Consider the following 17,853-nt stretch of genomic DNA (forward strand, 5'->3'; position numbering starts at 1 on the left):
CCATTCTGAAACTCATATGTTTGGGGGACAGGCCCCACACCGCACAGGAGTTGTGGCGGGGTATTGAACAACAGACCGACGAGTGGTTGCTGCCGGTGAGCCTCAAGCCCGGCCTGGTGGTGTGTGATAATGGGCGAAATCTCGTTGCAGCTCTGGGACTAGCCAATTTGACGCACATCCCTTGCTTGGCGCATGTGCTGAATTTGGTGGTGCAGAAGTTCATTCACAACTACCCCGACATGTCAGAGCTGCTGCATAAAGTGCGGGCCGTCTGTTCGCGCTTCCGGCGTTCACATCCTGCCGCTGCTCGCCTGTCTGCGCTACAGCGTAACTTCGGCCTTCCCGCTCACCGCCTCATATGCGACGTGCCCACCAGGTGGAACTCCACCTTGCACATGCTGGACAGACTGTGCGAGCAGCAGCAGGCCATAGTGGAGTTTCAGCTGCAGCACGCACGGGTCAGTCGCACTACAGAACAGCACCACTTCACCACCAATGACTGGGCCTCCATGCGAGACCTGTGTGCCCTGTTGCGCTGTTTCGAGTACTCCACCAACATGGCCAGTGGCGATGACACCGTTATCAGCGTTACAATACCACTTCTATGTCTCCTTGAGAAAACACTTAGGGCGATGATGGAACAGGAGGTGGCCCAGGAGGAGGAGGAGGAGGATGAGGAAGAGGGGTCATTTTTAGCACTTTCAGGCCAGTCTCTTCGAAGTGACTCAGAGGGAGGTTTTTTGCAACAGCAGAGGCCAGGTACAAATGTGGCCAGCCAGGGCCCACTACTGGAGGACGAGGAGGACGAGGATGAGGAGGAGGTGGAGGAGGATGAGGATGAAGCATGGTCACAGCGGGGTGGCACCCAACGCAGCTCGGGTCCATCACTGGTGCGTGGCTGGGGGGAAAGGCAGGACGATGACGATACGCCTCCCACAGAGGACAGCTTGTCCTTACCCCTGGGCAGCCTGGCACACATGAGCGACTACATGCTGCAGTGCCTGCGCAACGACAGCAGAGTTGCCCACATTTTAACCTGTGCGGACTACTGGGTTGCCACCCTGCTGGATCCACGCTACAAAGACAATGTGCCCACCTTACTTCCTGCACTGGAGCGTGATAGGAAGATGCGCGAGTACAAGCGCACGTTGGTAGACGCGCTACTGAGAGCATTCCCAAATGTCACAGGGGAACAAGTGGAAGCCCAAGGCCAAGGCAGAGGAGGAGCAAGAGGTCGCCAAGGCAGCTGTGTCACGGCCAGCTCCTCTGAGGGCAGGGTTAGCATGGCAGAGATGTGGAAAACTTTTGTCAACACGCCACAGCTAACTGCACCACCACCTGATACGCAACGTGTTAGCAGGAGGCAACATTTCACTAACATGGTGGAACAGTACGTGTGCACACCCCTCCACGTACTGACTGATGGTTCGGCCCCATTCAACTTCTGGGTCTCTAAATTGTCCACGTGGCCAGAGCTAGCCTTTTATGCCTTGGAGGTGCTGGCCTGCCCGGCAGCCAGCGTTTTGTCTGAACGTGTATTCAGCACGGCAGGGGGCGTCATTACAGACAAACGCAGCCGCCTGTCTACAGCCAATGTGGACAAGCTGACGTTCATAAAAATGAACCAGGCATGGATCCCACAGGACCTGTCCGTCCCTTGTCCAGATTAGACATTAACTACCTCCCCATAACCATATATTATTGGACTCCAGGGCACTTCCTCATTCAATCCTATTTTTATTTTCATTTTACCATTATATTGCGATGCTACCCAAAGTTGAATGAACCTCTCCTCTGCCTGTGTGCTAGGCCTAAATATATGCCAATGGACTGTTGCAGTGGTGGCTGACATGAAGCCTGATTCTCTGCTATGACATGCAGACTAATTCTCTGCTGACATGAAGCCAGATTGTCTGTTACGGGACCTCTCTCCTCTGCCTGGGTGCTGGGCCTAAATTTATGACCATGGACTGTTGCAGTGGTGGCTGACGTGAAGCCTGATTCTCTGCTATGACATGCAGACTGATTCTCTGCTGACATGAAGCCAGATCGTCTGTTACGGGACCTCTCTGCTCTGCCTGTGTGCTAGGCCTAAATATATGCCAATGGACTGTTGCAGTGGTGGGTGACGTGAAGCCTCATTCTCTGCTATGACATGCAGACTGATTCTCTGCTGACATGAAGCCAGATTGTCTGTTACGGGACCTCTCTGCTCTGCCTGTGTGCTAGGCCTAAATATATGCCAATGGACTGTTGCAGTGGTGGGTGACGTGAAGCCTCATTCTCTGCTATGACATGCAGACTGATTCTCTGCTGTCATGAAGCCAGATTGTCTGTTACGGGACCTCTCTGCTCTGCCTGTGTGCTAGGCCTAAATATATGCCAATGGACTGTTGCAGTGGTGGGTGACGTGAAGCCTCATTCTCTGCTATGACATGCAGACTGATTCTCTGCTGACATGAAGCCAGATTGTCTGTTACGGGACCTCTCTGCTCTGCCTGTGTGCTAGGCCTAAATATATGCCAATGGACTGTTGCAGTGGTGGGTGACGTGAAGCCTCATTCTCTGCTATGACATGCAGACTGATTCTCTGCTGTCATGAAGCCAGATTGTCTGTTACGGGACCTCTCTGCTCTGCCTGTGTGCTAGGCCTAAATATATGCCAATGGACTGTTGCAGTGGTGGGTGACGTGAAGCCTCATTCTCTGCTATGACATGCAGACTGATTCTCTGCTGACATGAAGCCAGATTGTCTGTTACGGGACCTCTCTGCTCTGCCTGTGTGCTAGGCCTAAATATATGCCAATGGACTGTTGCAGTGGTGGGTGACGTGAAGCCTCATTCTCTGCTATGACATGCAGACTGATTCTCTGCTGACATGAAGCCAGATCCTCTGTTACGGGAGCTCTCTCCTCTGCCTGGGTGCTGGGCCTAAATTTATGACAATTGACTGTTGCAGTGGTGGGTGACGTGAAGCCTGATTCTCTGCTATGATATGAAGACTGATTCTCTGCTGACATGAAGCCAGATTGTCTGTTACGGGACCTTTCTCCTCTGCCTGGGTTCTGGGCCTAAATTTATGAAAATTGACTCTTACAGTGGTGGGTGACGTGAAGCCTGATTCTAGGCTATGATATGAAGACTGATTCTCTGCTGACATGAAGCCAGATTGTCTGTTACGGGACCTTTCTCCTCTGCCTGGGTTCTGGGCCTAAATTTATGAAAATTGACTCTTACAGTGGTGGGTGACGTGAAGCCTGATTCTCTGCTATGATATGAAGACTGATTCTCTGCTGACATGAAGCCAGATTCTCTGTTACGGGACCTCTCTCCTCTGCCTGGGTGCTGGGCCTAAATTTATGACAATGGACTGTTGCAGTGGTGGCTGACGTGAAGCCTGATTCTCTGCTATGACATGCAGACTGATTCTCTGCTGTCATGAAGCCAGATTGTCTGTTACGGGACCTCTCTGCTCTGCCTGTGTGCTAGGCCTAAATATATGCCAATGGACTGTTGCAGTGGTGGGTGACGTGAAGCCTCATTCTCTGCTATGACATGCAGACTGATTCTCTGCTGACATGAAGCCAGATTGTCTGTTACGGGACCTCTCTGCTCTGCCTGTGTGCTAGGCCTAAATATATGCCAATGGACTGTTGCAGTGGTGGGTGACGTGAAGCCTCATTCTCTGCTATGACATGCAGACTGATTCTCTGCTGACATGAAGCCAGATTCTCTGTTACGGGACCTCTCTCCTCTGCCTGTGTGTGTGCTGGGCCTAAATATATGCCAATGGACTGTTGCAGTGGTGGCTGACGTGAAGCCTCATTCTCTGCTATGACATGCAGACTAATTCTCTGCTGACATGAAGACAGATTCTCTGTTACGGGACCTCCCTCCTCTGCCTGGGTGCTGGGCCTAAATATATGCCAATGGACTGTTGCAGTGGTGGCTGACGTGAAGCCTCATTCTCTGCTATGACATGCAGACTGATTCTCTGCTGACATGAAGCCAGATTCTCTGTTACGGGACCTCTCTCCTCTGCCTGTGTGTGTGCTGGGCCTAAATATATGCCAATGGACTGTTGCAGTGGTGGCTGACGTGAAGCCTCATTCTCTGCTATGACATGCAGACTGATTCTCTGCTGACATGAAGCCAGATTCTCTGTTACGGGACCTCTCTCCTCTGCCTGTGTGTGTGCTGGGCCTAAATATATGCCAATGGACTGTTGCAGTGGTGGCTGACGTGAAGCCTCATTCTCTGCTATGACATGCAGACTAATTCTCTGCTGTCATGAAGCCAGATTGTCTGTTACGGGACCTCTCTGCTCTGCCTGTGTGCTAGGCCTAAATATATGCCAATGGACTGTTGCAGTGGTGGGTGACGTGAAGCCTCATTCTCTGCTATGACATGCAGACTGATTCTCTGCTGACATGAAGCCAGATTGTCTGTTACGGGACCTCTCTGCTCTGCCTGTGTGCTAGGCCTAAATATATGCCAATGGACTGTTGCAGTGGTGGGTGACGTGAAGCCTCATTCTCTGCTATGACATGCAGACTGATTCTCTGCTGACATGAAGCCAGATTCTCTGTTACGGGACCTCTCTCCTCTGCCTGTGTGTGTGCTGGGCCTAAATATATGCCAATGGACTGTTGCAGTGGTGGCTGACGTGAAGCCTCATTCTCTGCTATGACATGCAGACTAATTCTCTGCTGACATGAAGACAGATTCTCTGTTACGGGACCTCCCTCCTCTGCCTGGGTGCTGGGCCTAAATATATGCCAATGGACTGTTGCAGTGGTGGCTGACGTGAAGCCTCATTCTCTGCTATGACATGCAGACTGATTCTCTGCTGACATGAAGCCAGATTCTCTGTTACGGGACCTCTCTCCTCTGCCTGTGTGTGTGCTGGGCCTAAATATATGCCAATGGACTGTTGCAGTGGTGGCTGACGTGAAGCCTCATTCTCTGCTATGACATGCAGACTGATTCTCTGCTGACATGAAGCCAGATTCTCTGTTACGGGACCTCTCTCCTCTGCCTGTGTGTGTGCTGGGCCTAAATATATGCCAATGGACTGTTGCAGTGGTGGCTGACGTGAAGCCTCATTCTCTGCTATGACATGCAGACTAATTCTCTGCTGACATGAAGACAGATTCTCTGTTACGGGACCTCCCTCCTCTGCCTGGGTGCTGGGCCTAAATATATGCCAATGGACTGTTGCAGTGGTGGCTGACGTGAAGCCTCATTCTCTGCTATGACATGCAGACTAATTCTCTGCTGACATGAAGACAGATTCTCTGTTACGGGACCTCTCTCCTCTGCCTGGGTGCCGGGGCCTAAATATCTGAGAATGGACTGTTCCAGTGGTGGGTGACGGGAAGCCAGATTCTCTGCTATGGAACCTCTCTCCAATTGATTTTGGTTAATTTTTATTTATTTAATTTTTATTTTAATTCATTTCCCTATCCACATTTGTTTGCAGGGGATTTACCTACATGTTGCTGCCTTTTGCAGCCCTCTAGCTCTTTCCTGGGCTGTTTTACAGCCTTTTTAGTGCCGAAAAGTTCGGGTCCCCATTGACTTCAATGGGGTTCGGGTTCGGGACGAAGTTCGGATCGGGTTCGGATCCCGAACCCGAACATTTCCGGGATGTTCGGCCGAACTTCTCGAACCCGAACATCCAGGTGTTCGCTCAACTCTAGTTGTCACGCATTTTTCCATCTAATAGATGGTTAAGTAGGTTGTACCAATAAAATACTGTAGATCCAAGTGAGTAAATGACAGCTCACATATTTAAACTGATAAAACATAAAAATGTAAGTATTCTATTTGATGTTATTTTTCTCTATTTTAAGGTCTTGATTTTTCCTCCGGAGCAGTCAATGCAGCATTTTCAGATATAGAAGGTAATAGTGACCTAGTAATTGGGAGTCGATGTGAAAGACACTGGTATTTCCAATATTAACCAGATCTGCCAGAGATGTCTCATTATTACTGAAGGATTTTCTTCTTCCTTCTTTATCTCTCATTGTCCTTCTTTGTTCTAGTCTTAACCTTTTCTTTGTATCGTTCCCCTACTCACCTTCTCTTTTAAAGTTTCCCTATTTCTCTTTCAGCTCCTACTTTGTTCTTCTTTTGCCTTCTTCTCCTCCTCTTCTCTTTTCTTCTCCTCCACCTTCATCTCCTTTTTTACTCTTTTCTTCACTTCCTTCTACTTTATCTCCTTCATATTTCCCCTGTCTCCACCTTCTGTTTCTTTTCTCCTCCTCCACCACCTCCATTTTCTTCTCCTTATTTACCTTTTAGAGACAAGCGATCTTCTTGAAATCCCTGTCAGTGTCACGGCCATGGTCATGGTCGTGACTCTTGAACCGCACGCTGTTGCCTGCGGTTTGTATTTAGGTGTTCAACCACAGGTGAGGGCCGCTAGTGTGCTGCCTCACTTGTGGTTGCCGCGGGCAAGTTATTTTGTATTGTCGCAGTAGAGCAGCCTGAGCTGTTTGGACACTTGCTGTATTGCACGGGATCCAGTCTGTGTGTCTGTGGCAGGTAGGTGTGGAAGTGCTTTTCAGCCTCCTGCCATATCCATAGGACTGTTTGTGTTCCCCTTTTCCCTGCAGCTTGGCCAGTGAGACTCCTGTTCCTCCGTGTCCAGAAGGAACAGGTCGTCTTACCCTGCTCCTAGTTCAGGGATCGGCGGAGGGTGAGTAGGGATCCGAGGTTCCTGAGCATGGGCCCTCCTACCTTCAAGGTCGGCTCATGCAGCTAGGAGTTAGGGTCGGATTAGGGATGCATTAGGAGGTGACCTGCTCCCTAATTCTGTCGTCCTGGCCGAGCAGCCATTAACATCTTCTGGCATCGCACGGCTGAGGATTTCCCCATCCTCAGCCGTGACAGTCTGATTCATTAAATTTTTCAATTCTTGTCCGATTCAATTCTACCTGGATTAAAAAAGCTGCAATTACCACTCTGATGTCTCCTAGGAATTATATTTTTTGTATCTTGTTTTTCTTTTTTTTCTTTAAATTTTTGATCTCTCCCCCCCCCCCCCTTTCATCGCATTTTAATGCAATCACAGCAATAGCAAATAATATCAGAGTGACACTGACATATATATACATGGTTGACGGTTTTACCAAACAGCTTATTTACAACAGGTTCACTAGAACAGGTACAGGATACTAAGCAGTTATTGCAGTAAAATGCACAGTATCTCGAAGTACTACAATGCATTTATTAACACAGGATACTACTGCAGTTTGTGCAGTACAACGCATTCACTGAAACGACACAATATCTTGAAGTAATGCAATGTTTTAACTGAAACAGGTATATTGATGCATTGAAATGCACTAAATTGCCCAGTTACAAACAGTAGATAAACTGACACTGTTTTTTTAGAAAAAAAAAAATGCGACAAATGCTTGACATGTATGCTATTGACACTGTAGGTGCTGTTAATAATACCATTAACTGTAGAAACTTTAGGTTTTCACACAGAAAGGCTATCTGGCTGTCCATTTATGGAAAGAATTAAAGGTTGCTGCAGGTATTTGTAATGTGACTGTATGAAACCCACAACGCTAAGTGAAAACTGTTTTCCTCACTACTTTTCACAGTAGAATGACGCTGGCACCGTTTTCACAAATTTTTTGCAAAATTCAAAATTCATTTAGATTAATTTGCTCATCTCCAATGTCTATACCCTTTTATTTACCTTCTTGTTCTTCTTCTCCTTCAATTTCGCCTTCTTCTTCACCTTGTTCTCATTAATCTCTTCACCTTATTCCTCTCACTATATTAATTTACCTTTACCTCCTCTTCATTAACTTTCTCCTCAAAACTTGTTCATTCACCTTCTTTCTTCACTTTCCCTTTCTTCACCTCATTCTTCTCTTCTGCAGTTCTTTTTTACATAATAATGGTGTTATACAGGATATTCTTTGCTTTAAAGATGCAGTTTACCTGTTTGTTACATATCAGCGTAACACATAGCATGGTGTTATGTGGGTAGATGGATGGACAGATAGACAGTTTTGGGCTACTCATATGCTTATATGCCAGCATTAAGGGGCATCTGTCAGCAGATCTGTCCCTATGACACTGGCTGACCTGACCTGTGCGCTCGGCAGCTGAAGGCATCTGTGTTGGTCCCATATTCATATGTGTCTGCATTTCTGAGAAAAATGATGTTTTATTACATGCAAATGAGCCTCTTGGAGCAGCGGGGGTGTTGCCATTGCACCTAGAGGCTCTGCTCACGCCCCCTGCCCTTTGATTGACTTTAGGAGAAGTCAGGGTCAGCCAGTAACAACATAATCACATCTGGCCCTGCAGAGAGTGCGCCAATTGCAGAGAGAGCTGAGCCTCTAGGTGTAAAGGCAACACCCCCATTGCTCCTAGAGGTTTCATTTGCATATGTTAAAACTTCAATTCTCTCACAATGCAGACACATATGAACATGGGACCAACACAGATGTCTTCAGCTGCCAAGTGTACATGTAACAGGTCAGCCAGTATCATAGGTACAAATCTGGCAAGCAAACCTGGTGCATTGGTGACCATTGCTCATTTCTTGTTTCTTGTTAATAGATATGAAAACGGCATCGACTTTTGCTAACAATACATTTTCAGACTTGGAAGGTAATTCAGTAAATGATATTTCAATATAATCCCACTAAAGTGCAATCTCTATGCAACCCCTTCTTTGTGTTTTAGTTATGCCAAATAGAAATAAGCAGAGATGTGGACGGTCCATGTTGGTGGTCTTGATGTGGTTGATGTTCATCATGTTCATCGCCTTTGGGGTCATCACTGGATTCATATTCTTACATTGTGAGTAAAAGCTAAACACATATTCTTCCTAAGAACGTCAAATTACCGTAGTCGTTCGCTTTGTCGATGGATGGCTTTACTTACAGTACCTGCTGTACTTCTCCATTTGTAGTTAGCGCTCCCTAGTGGTGGCTGCATGCAACTAAAAATGTATTATATAAAGAGGAGCTGTCACCTCTACTGACATGTGTGGTTTAGTAACTACTTGCTTTCCCCGTGTAATAACCAGGGGAGTAGCTAAAGGCTCATGGGTCCTGGTACAAGAGTTCAGCTTGGCCCCCCTTCCCTCAGTGCTTGGTGGCAAGGTGGTAGGAAAGGGCAACACGGTGGCTCAGTGGTTAGCACTGGTGCCTTGCAGCACTGGGGTCCTGGGTTTGAATCCCATCAAGGACATCTGCATGGAGTTTGTATGTTCTCCCTCTGTTTTCGTGGGTTTCCTCTGGGTACTCCGGTTTCCTCCCACACTCCAAAGACATACTGATAGGGAACTTAGATTGTGAGCCCCATTGGGGACAGTTGGATGCTAACGTCTGTGAAATATAGTAGTATGTAAAGCGCTGTGGAATATAGTAGCACTATATAGGTGCATAAAATAATAATAATAGGCTTTGTGCTGCCTGAGGCAAAAATTGAAACAGCCCCCCCCCCCCATGCCAAATTCTTGAACTAACCCCGTCCCTCCAGCCAAAGGTGTAACTTGACCTGCATGCACTTTTATATAATACTGGTGTTTTCTTATGAAGCTCAAGGGTCTTTGGTTCTCCTCAGGCTCCTGGGCCTAGTAGCGACTGCTACCTCTGCACACCCTATAGATACACCTCTGGTAATACCAATTCTGATGCATTTATCCTTATGACTCTAAGTTGTTCCATTCCCGTATGTATCCTGCTAGAATTTAGGAATTCATTGCTAACAGTTTGCAAACAAGGTCCAGCTGAGTGTTACCATTTGAAGGGGGGGTGTTCTTGCACAGTCGGACACTGGCAGCACTGATTGGATAGTGTCAGACTATGCAAGGAACCCCAACTGGTGACACCCAGCTGGACCTTTATTGCAAACTTTTTTTTTTTTTGCCACATGTCTAATTAATGCAAAAATAAAAGCATTTCAACCGAAGCTCTAATGCTGTGATCTTTAATCAACCTTTATTGCAAACTGTTATCAATTACTTCATAACTTCTAGCAGGAATAATAAAAGAATGGCGCTACATAGAGTCATAAGAATAGAGGCTCCAGAATTGTTATTACACGTGGAATGTATGTAGCGACTAAAACAGACATGTCAGGAAAGGCGAGAGGTCCTCTTTAAAGGCATTGTCCAAGGCTTAATACTATGTCATCAATATCAGATTGCTGGGGTAGGTTCCCCTTGCCAATCAGCTGTTTGAAGGCGTCATGGCACCCGTACAAGAGCTGAAGCCTCTTCGTAATATACCAAGCACAGCGCTGTGCATTGTAGAGTGACTGTGCTTGCGCTTGGTATCTGAGCTACAGAAAGGCCAGAAGCCCAATGGACGTCCTAGGAAATGGACCCCCACCTGATGTGTCTGTTAAATTAAATGGACAATCCTCTATTAGCGAAAGGAGAGAGCAGTTGCAACGAGCATCTCTCATTTGGAGGACTCAGACAACTCATTGATTTAAATGGAAACTGTGTAATACTTCATTCCCCCTGTGGAGGCACTGCAGGGAGACTGAACACTTACTGTCTGGTTCGACCACAGACTACAGCTGATTGTTAGGGGTTCAAGCAGAACTACATCCAGTGATCAACTTTTAAGCTTCAAACAAAACTGTGCTCCGACATCCCCTTTATATAGGGGGATGTCGTAATAATTTGATTCTAGTTAAAGCTAATATTCCATGTATATAAACATCTATTATGTGGGTCTTTTATGAATCCATTTATGATGGTTTCCTTTGTCTTATTTGCAGACATCACTGTCTCAGGAAAAGTGGCCAGCTTAGAACAAACTGGTAATATTATCTGTATGCAGTAATCTATATATGCAGTAGGCTAGGGAAGAACACATTTCTACAGGATGAAACTACACAGGGCGGTCTATTAACATGGAGACACAGAGGTCTGCAGAAGGGATAGGATACTTTTGCTCAAAATTGTTTGCTTCATCTTTTCTCTCACATTTAAATTTGACATTTTTGAATTAATTTTCTTATTAAGTCTGTTTTTATCTATATAACATGTCCCTTTTCTCCGTTCTGATATGAAGTATTGTCGGAATATTTATGCTGTCTCCGATTGACAGTCTATATTATTTATGTGAATAAATTAAAATCGGTAATAAAGGAGATTCTAACTTATTATCATAAATATCAAGCTAAAACAAGCTCGTGATCTGCGTTGAATTGAAGACAAAACCCAGTTACAGACAAAATATATATGTAATTTATTAATATAATTTATAGTGCAAAATAGTATATATAATGAAATTGGCGATAATAAAATTCAATCAATGATATGCAAAATAGTGATAAAGACAAAAATAATTCAGAACATATATATACACAATTATGCCTTCTTATAATAATACCCCTCAATTATATTTAAAATCAATTTAATACTTGATTTCTCTCAGCCGACAAATGTCCGATTAAACCCAAATCTGGTTTATCTTTTATCTATATAAATATATATATATATTATCAACCATACTGGTCTAGAACTGAATTCAATTCCTTGGAGATAATACCGTGTTTTCACTAGTATATTTTCAATCTCCCTGTATTGGATTAATTTTCAGGATGATGCTGCAGGTACACCCCAATCTTATTCCAAAACAGATACTATACACAAAGTATGGTTAATTGAATATATATATAGATATGCATTATATTAATTAATTATCCTATAAAATATAGGTAAGGTTATACTATACCAAAATGTCAGCTAGCAGAAATCAGTTTCAATGGTTCTAAGATGGCTGCCTCCAATGACTGAAAAGGTGGTCAGGGCTGGATCTGGTCTTTTGAAGATGGTCAGAGAGAGAGCTAGAGAGCTCTAGAGATCGATCTTTTCTGTCAGCCAATACCATCTTTTTATCCTATCTTAGAAAGGGCTTGGCCAAGTTTTTATCATTAACTAGTTACCTCACTTTATAATCAATAGAACCTCCCTCTAGTATTTTACCCTAACACTAGATGGCACTAGTACTCCATACCAAAGTCGAAGCACTCACTTCATTCTTTTATTTATGTACTAGCAATTACTTTTATCTAAGGTATTAGACTAAACCTTGAGAAGATCTTGAATAGACAATGACTTTTATACTTAGTCAACCACCTTGTTTATCCTTAAATCTTTTGACCATACCTAATTAAATCAAGATAAACATGACTATCTTAACTCATTGTTCTTGTAAAAGACAGGGTTTGTTCATGATCACCTGTGTCCACATTTCTCCATTCAAGAAAACCTCAAGGAAAGAAATAATTAATTTGTGTGTTACACTGAGAGAGATTGTAAAAATGATAGAGGAATTTGTACCTCGTTTCTAATCTTAAAACTGAATATAGCTATAAGGACCATACTCTTATATATATACTATATATTCAGCACACCTATTACAATTGATAATATAAACTCAATCTACTCATACATTGATTCATATAAAACCACAAAGAAAGATTAGAGTCTTTCTATTCACTAAAAATCATCAGAACTCAGCACATTTCTAATACATTGTCTTATCTAGGCAATTACATTTCATTAGACCTTGGGACATCTCCTTCTCACAAAAACAGACTTAGGTAAACACTTTGGTACATATCGTAAACCTTAGGTTAGCAATTTCAGAGTAAAAAAAAATCCTGAATTCACTCTGCCTTTTAAAATAAGACAAAATGGTTGTCCCTTAGGCTCATGTAGATACTCTTATATAGGCCTTATACTTATGGACTTTATTCATACCCAAAAGTTCTGACAGTATATGGTAGCAATTGATGAATATTGTGGGAAATATTGTAAAAGAAGGTTAGATCTGATCTTGGTGCGAATTGGGGGCCATATTATTATTATTTTTTTTGTCATAGGGCTATTAAAATTTAAACGGGTTGTAGCTAATCAGGAAAAGGGTCTGAAACAGCACCACAGTGGTCCATAGGTAACGTGTGGTACTGGAACTCAGATTGCCCCATTCAGATAAAAATAGTTTAAAAATAAAATAAAAATAAAAGCAGAATTGTAGTTTTATTTTATTTTATCATTTTCATGTCTTCAATATGAAACTACAGTGTTGAAAATAAAAAACAACAGTTGCGTCCAAACTTACTGCATTTACGGTACAGCATTTATGAGATTATTTTCACTTTCTGTTGTCAAGAATATCATTCTCATAAATACGGAACCAGTGGAAAGTTGGGACAGATCTTTTCATTCCATGTTTTGTTTTGTTTTACATTGCAGTTTTATATTGAAGACATGAAAACAGTGAAGGAACATATATGGGATCATGTATTAAGCAAAAAACAAACTAACTAGAATATGTTTTAGATTTTAGATTTTTCAAAGTAGCCCCCTTTTGCATTGTTGGCCGATTTGCACACTCTTGGCATTCTCTCAACCAGTTTCATGAGGTACAACCCTGGAATGCTTTTCCAACCATCTAGAAGAGGTGCCAGCGGTGCTGAGCACTTGTTGGCTGCTTTTCCTTCACTCTGCGGTCCGACTCATCCCAAACCATCTCAATTGGGTTAATGTCAGATGATTGTGGTGGCCATGTCATCTCATGCAGCACTCCATTATGCTCCTTCTTGGTAAAATAGCCCTTACATACCCTAGAGGTGTGTTTGGTGTCATTGTCCTGTTCAAAAACAAATGATGGCCCCACTAAACTCAAACCAGATGGGAGAGCATGTCACTGCAGAATGCTGTGCTAGTCATACTGGCTAAATGTACCTTGAAAGAATCACCAACTTTGTCACCTGCAAAGCTCTCCCACACTATTATATCTCCTCTTCCATACTTCATGGTGGGAAGCACACATGTAGAAACAGTGTGCTCACCTTTTCTTCATCTCATGAAGCCATGACGGTTGGAACCAAACATCTCAAATTTTGACCCAGGTTTCCACCAGTCTAATATACATTGTGCTTCTTTGTCCGAGCACTTCTTTTCTTCTTCTCCTTGTTCCTCCTCAGTAGTGGCTTCATTGCTTCACTTCGACCACAAAGGCCAAAATTCTCACAGTCTACATTTGATCTTTAAGTTGTGTCTGGTATGTGATCTCTGTAAGGCATTTTTGTAGTAATTAATTTGAGGTGGTGTGTTAATTTGCAATTTCTGAGGCTGATAACTGTAATGAACTTCTCCCCTGCTGCAGAGGTTACTCGTGGTCTTCCAATACTGAGGCGGCCCTCATGAGAGCCAGATTTTTGTTATAGCATATGATAGTTTTTGTGACTGAACTTGAGGATACTTTCAAAGTTCTGTAAATTTTCTGGATTGATTGACCTTCATGTCTTAAAGTAATGAGGAAACATAGTTTCTCTTTACTTAGTTCAGTGGTTGCCATCATTTGGATTAGAACTGTAGAAGAATAGGGCTAAACACTGCATGAAACCAGGCCTGGATTGGCCCAACGGGGTATAGGTGAATCCTCCGATGGGCCCCTGAGCAAGGTAGATCCCTAGTCTCCCACCTCCTTCACAAGTAGCACATGACACAATATAGTTACTGCACTAGATATAGATAGGCATTGTATGGCACCAAAACCAGCCTATGTTCATATAAGATACTGGGTAGATAATTTAAGAAACTACCCAGTTATTATTATTGACGCAGTCAGGTGGCTGAGATGACTTCTAGGTACAGAGGCCGCCAGCTTGTATCCTCTTTTCCCAGGGACCCACCTTCTCAATTACTTTGTAGGGACCCCCATAATCAATCATCTGGTAGCATCTTGCTGCTGTGTGAGCAGGTAATTTTAGAATTTATCCATATGGTGGGCCCTTAAAATAAATTTTACTGGTAGTCCCAAGAGTGTGCAAAGCTGTCATCAAAGGGGCTACTGTGAAAAATCTAAAATATGAAATATATTCAGGTTTGATTCCATATGTGTTCCTTTATCATTTTCATGTCTTCAATATGAATTTACAATGTAAAAATAAAAATAATACAAGAAAAGCCATGTGTCCAAATTTTCCACTAGTACTGCATGTTGTGTTTTTGGGACTATGCACACCCATGTTGTACAAAGCTGTAGTATGGAACCAAACCCACAGATGTTTATAAGGCACAAATGTAAGTCCATAGCATACTGATGGTATGGGACAAAAATGGTGGGACCAAAAAAATAGACCCCTGTTTCCACTTGTGTGGTTTGCACAGGATAATGCTTATTGGGCCTCATTCATAAAACTGCCAGTCATGTGGTTCACCTTGTGGAGGGCAGTAGTGTTGATCTTGAGTGTGTCCAACATACAGGAATTTTTCTATCATTTACTTGCCCCTTACTCAAACCAAATCTCTATTCTTCGTGGGCTACACTCCCTTTAGTAATGCATCACCCCCACCCCCACCCCCTTCCAAATGTACACGTGGGCCTCAGAGATCTGATGATGATATAGCATTAAGGTACATAGAGCACTGCTTTCTAAGAGTATACAGCCCTTCATGAGACACCTAGGAGATCTGCTAGCTCTTTTGAATGTCCAAGAGGAGGTCTATTTTTTTTTAGGAGCCTCATCCACATACAGGACAATGAGCACTGTAGTGGAGGGCTATCTGTACACACAAGTTCATTCAAAGAAACCCACGGCTGTTTTGCTGGTTGATTTCCCATTGGAAGGTCTAGAAAGTGGCTAACCCACGTGACTTGGTGAAGAAGTAGGTCACAGAGGATCTGTGGTCAACCACAAAAAAAAAAAAGAAACCGGACACCATATGTTCAGAAACCTGCCATTGTTGCAGTCATCTAGTAGAAGATTATGAGAAGCTTGAGGGAATTGGTGAGTAAATGATCCCAGAAGGCGCAGGTCAGCAGAACAGCATGTCGATCGTAGCAAGACATTTGCACCCATTGTAATACATCATGAAGAGTGGTTCCATCTAACCGGGGGTGTTATTGCCACAGAACAATAGGTACTGGCGCACAGAAAATCCACACAGGCTGCACCAACAGCCACTTCATGATCAAAAAATTGTTTTTTGATGCACGGCTATGGGTACATGGATTGTGTGCCCAATAGTCTCTGATGGAAATGTGAACATAGCCGTCATCAAGCAGTATACTTTCTTTGAGCAAGACAAGGCATTTGCCATATGTCACATGTGTGAGAAAAAGGTTGAGGCCACCTTATTCCTCAGACCTAACGGTGTGCAACTTTTATCTGTGGGGTTACCTGGAGGAAAGGGTTTATAAAAGTGATCCCCAGACAGTGCCCACATTATCTCTACAATATGTCATGTGGTGTTCCTCAACATGATAAGGTGGCACAGCTTTGTATAACCGCTGGCGAAAACCATTTCATAATGAGTAAGTACGTCATTCTTCCATTATCCTGTGTAAACCACCCAAGGGAAACACGCTTCTGTTTTTTTGTGGCCCACCTTGTATACCATTGTCATAGCGTATGATACAGATAGTATATGACGGACATAGCATAACAGTATAGTATACCATAGTCATAGCATATCCCAGTCCAGTTATTTCAGCAATACTCTAATATCTCCAGCTTCAGATTTCCAGAAGAATTCTGAGGAGGAGCAGGGCGATCTAAAGACTAAAGTGGCCAATCTCAGCAATATGATGGGTAAGCCAATGTTCGTATGATTTTTCCTTTACTCTGATTCAGTTAGACATATCGTATGGTAAATGTCACAGACTTTAATACCATTTGGTTTATGTTAACCTAAACAAGTCCAATATCTTTATTGTTGTCCAAGCGTTTTTCTGATACACAACGGTAGCTTGTGGTTGCTCGCAGTCACCATACGTTTAATGCATATACAGTATGTGGTAAGCTCCCCCTAGTAGTGGCTGAATTTTAAAAAAAATTTCCATTTACCTCTATCTCTACACAGGAGATTTGGAGCTCTGTGTAAGCACCGACCACTGTAAAGATATCTGAAGAAATTAATCAGTCCACAGTCTTTGACCTAAAGAGGGTCTGTCTTCAGTTCTACTGAGCACTGAAGACTCCTGTGTGTAACGGGTCAGATAGGCAATGTGATGGGCAGTAACAGGGCACATGAACATAGTCAGGGACTTGGGTAGTGACAAGAGACAAGCTGGAAGGGTCTTCAGTGCTCGGTAGAACTAAAGACAGACTCTCTATAGCAATGCTCAGTTAAAGTGATGTTTAGAAGACTCTTTGCATGCTGTTTCCTAGTACAAAGAAAATCTTTCACTAATAAATTACATTACTGAAAATGAAATGACAATTACATGTTAAGGACCTTCAGAAGTTGCACAAAGCAGTTTTGTTGCAATTTTGGCATGACTTATGCTAAAAACAGCTGTAATAGTGCGCAGTCTTTTAAAGGGCAACTGTCAGCAGATTTGTACCTATAACACTGGCTGACCTGCTACATGTACACTTGGCAGCTGAAGGCATTAGTGTTGGTCCCATGTTCCTATGTGCCTGCATTGCAGAGAAAAATGAAGTTTTAATGTATGCAAATGAGCCTCTTGGAGCAACGGGGGCGTTACCATTACTCCAAGAGGCTCTGCTCTCTCTGCAACTGCTCCACCTCTGCACTTTGATTGACAGGGCCACATGTGATCACGTTTTCACTGCCTGGCCCTGTCAATCAAAGGGCGCATCAGTTGCAGAGAAGGCAGAGCTTGAAGGAGTAATGGCAATACCCCCAATAATTTTTCACAGCAATGCGGGCACATACCGTATGAACATAGGACCAACACAGATATCTTTAGCTGCTAATAGAAAGATGCCCTTTAAGTCACGGGCCATAGATCATTGCACAAAGCAGTTTTGCTGTGGTTGTGATCAAACCACAATTTGTATCAAGTATCTGAGCAGCCCAAACGCCCATATTAT

General features: G+C 43.6%; 1 protein-coding gene across 4 annotated transcripts in view; it reads left to right on the plus strand.

The window, feature by feature from the left end:
• The window catches only part of LOC122927340 (C-type lectin domain family 4 member G-like), a 50,715-nt gene that overhangs the window by 22,636 nt on the left and 10,226 nt on the right, over window positions 1–17,853 (plus strand). For 2 of the 4 annotated variants that reach the window (XM_044279090.1, XM_044279093.1), the window contains 5 exons: window positions 5,856–5,906; window positions 8,593–8,643; window positions 8,719–8,835; window positions 10,771–10,812; window positions 16,528–16,605. In XM_044279090.1, the coding sequence (XP_044135025.1) occupies window positions 5,856–5,906; window positions 8,593–8,643; window positions 8,719–8,835; window positions 10,771–10,812; window positions 16,528–16,605 (339 nt within the window). The remainder of the gene's footprint in view (window positions 1–5,855; window positions 5,907–8,592; window positions 8,644–8,718; window positions 8,836–10,770; window positions 10,813–16,527; window positions 16,606–17,853) is intronic. The other 2 variants (XM_044279092.1, XM_044279091.1) reach the window with 2 other exon arrangements.

The sequence above is a fragment of the Bufo gargarizans genome, chromosome 2, assembly GCF_014858855.1.
Source record: "Bufo gargarizans isolate SCDJY-AF-19 chromosome 2, ASM1485885v1, whole genome shotgun sequence".
NCBI classification, from domain to species: Eukaryota; Metazoa; Chordata; class Amphibia; order Anura; family Bufonidae; genus Bufo; species Bufo gargarizans.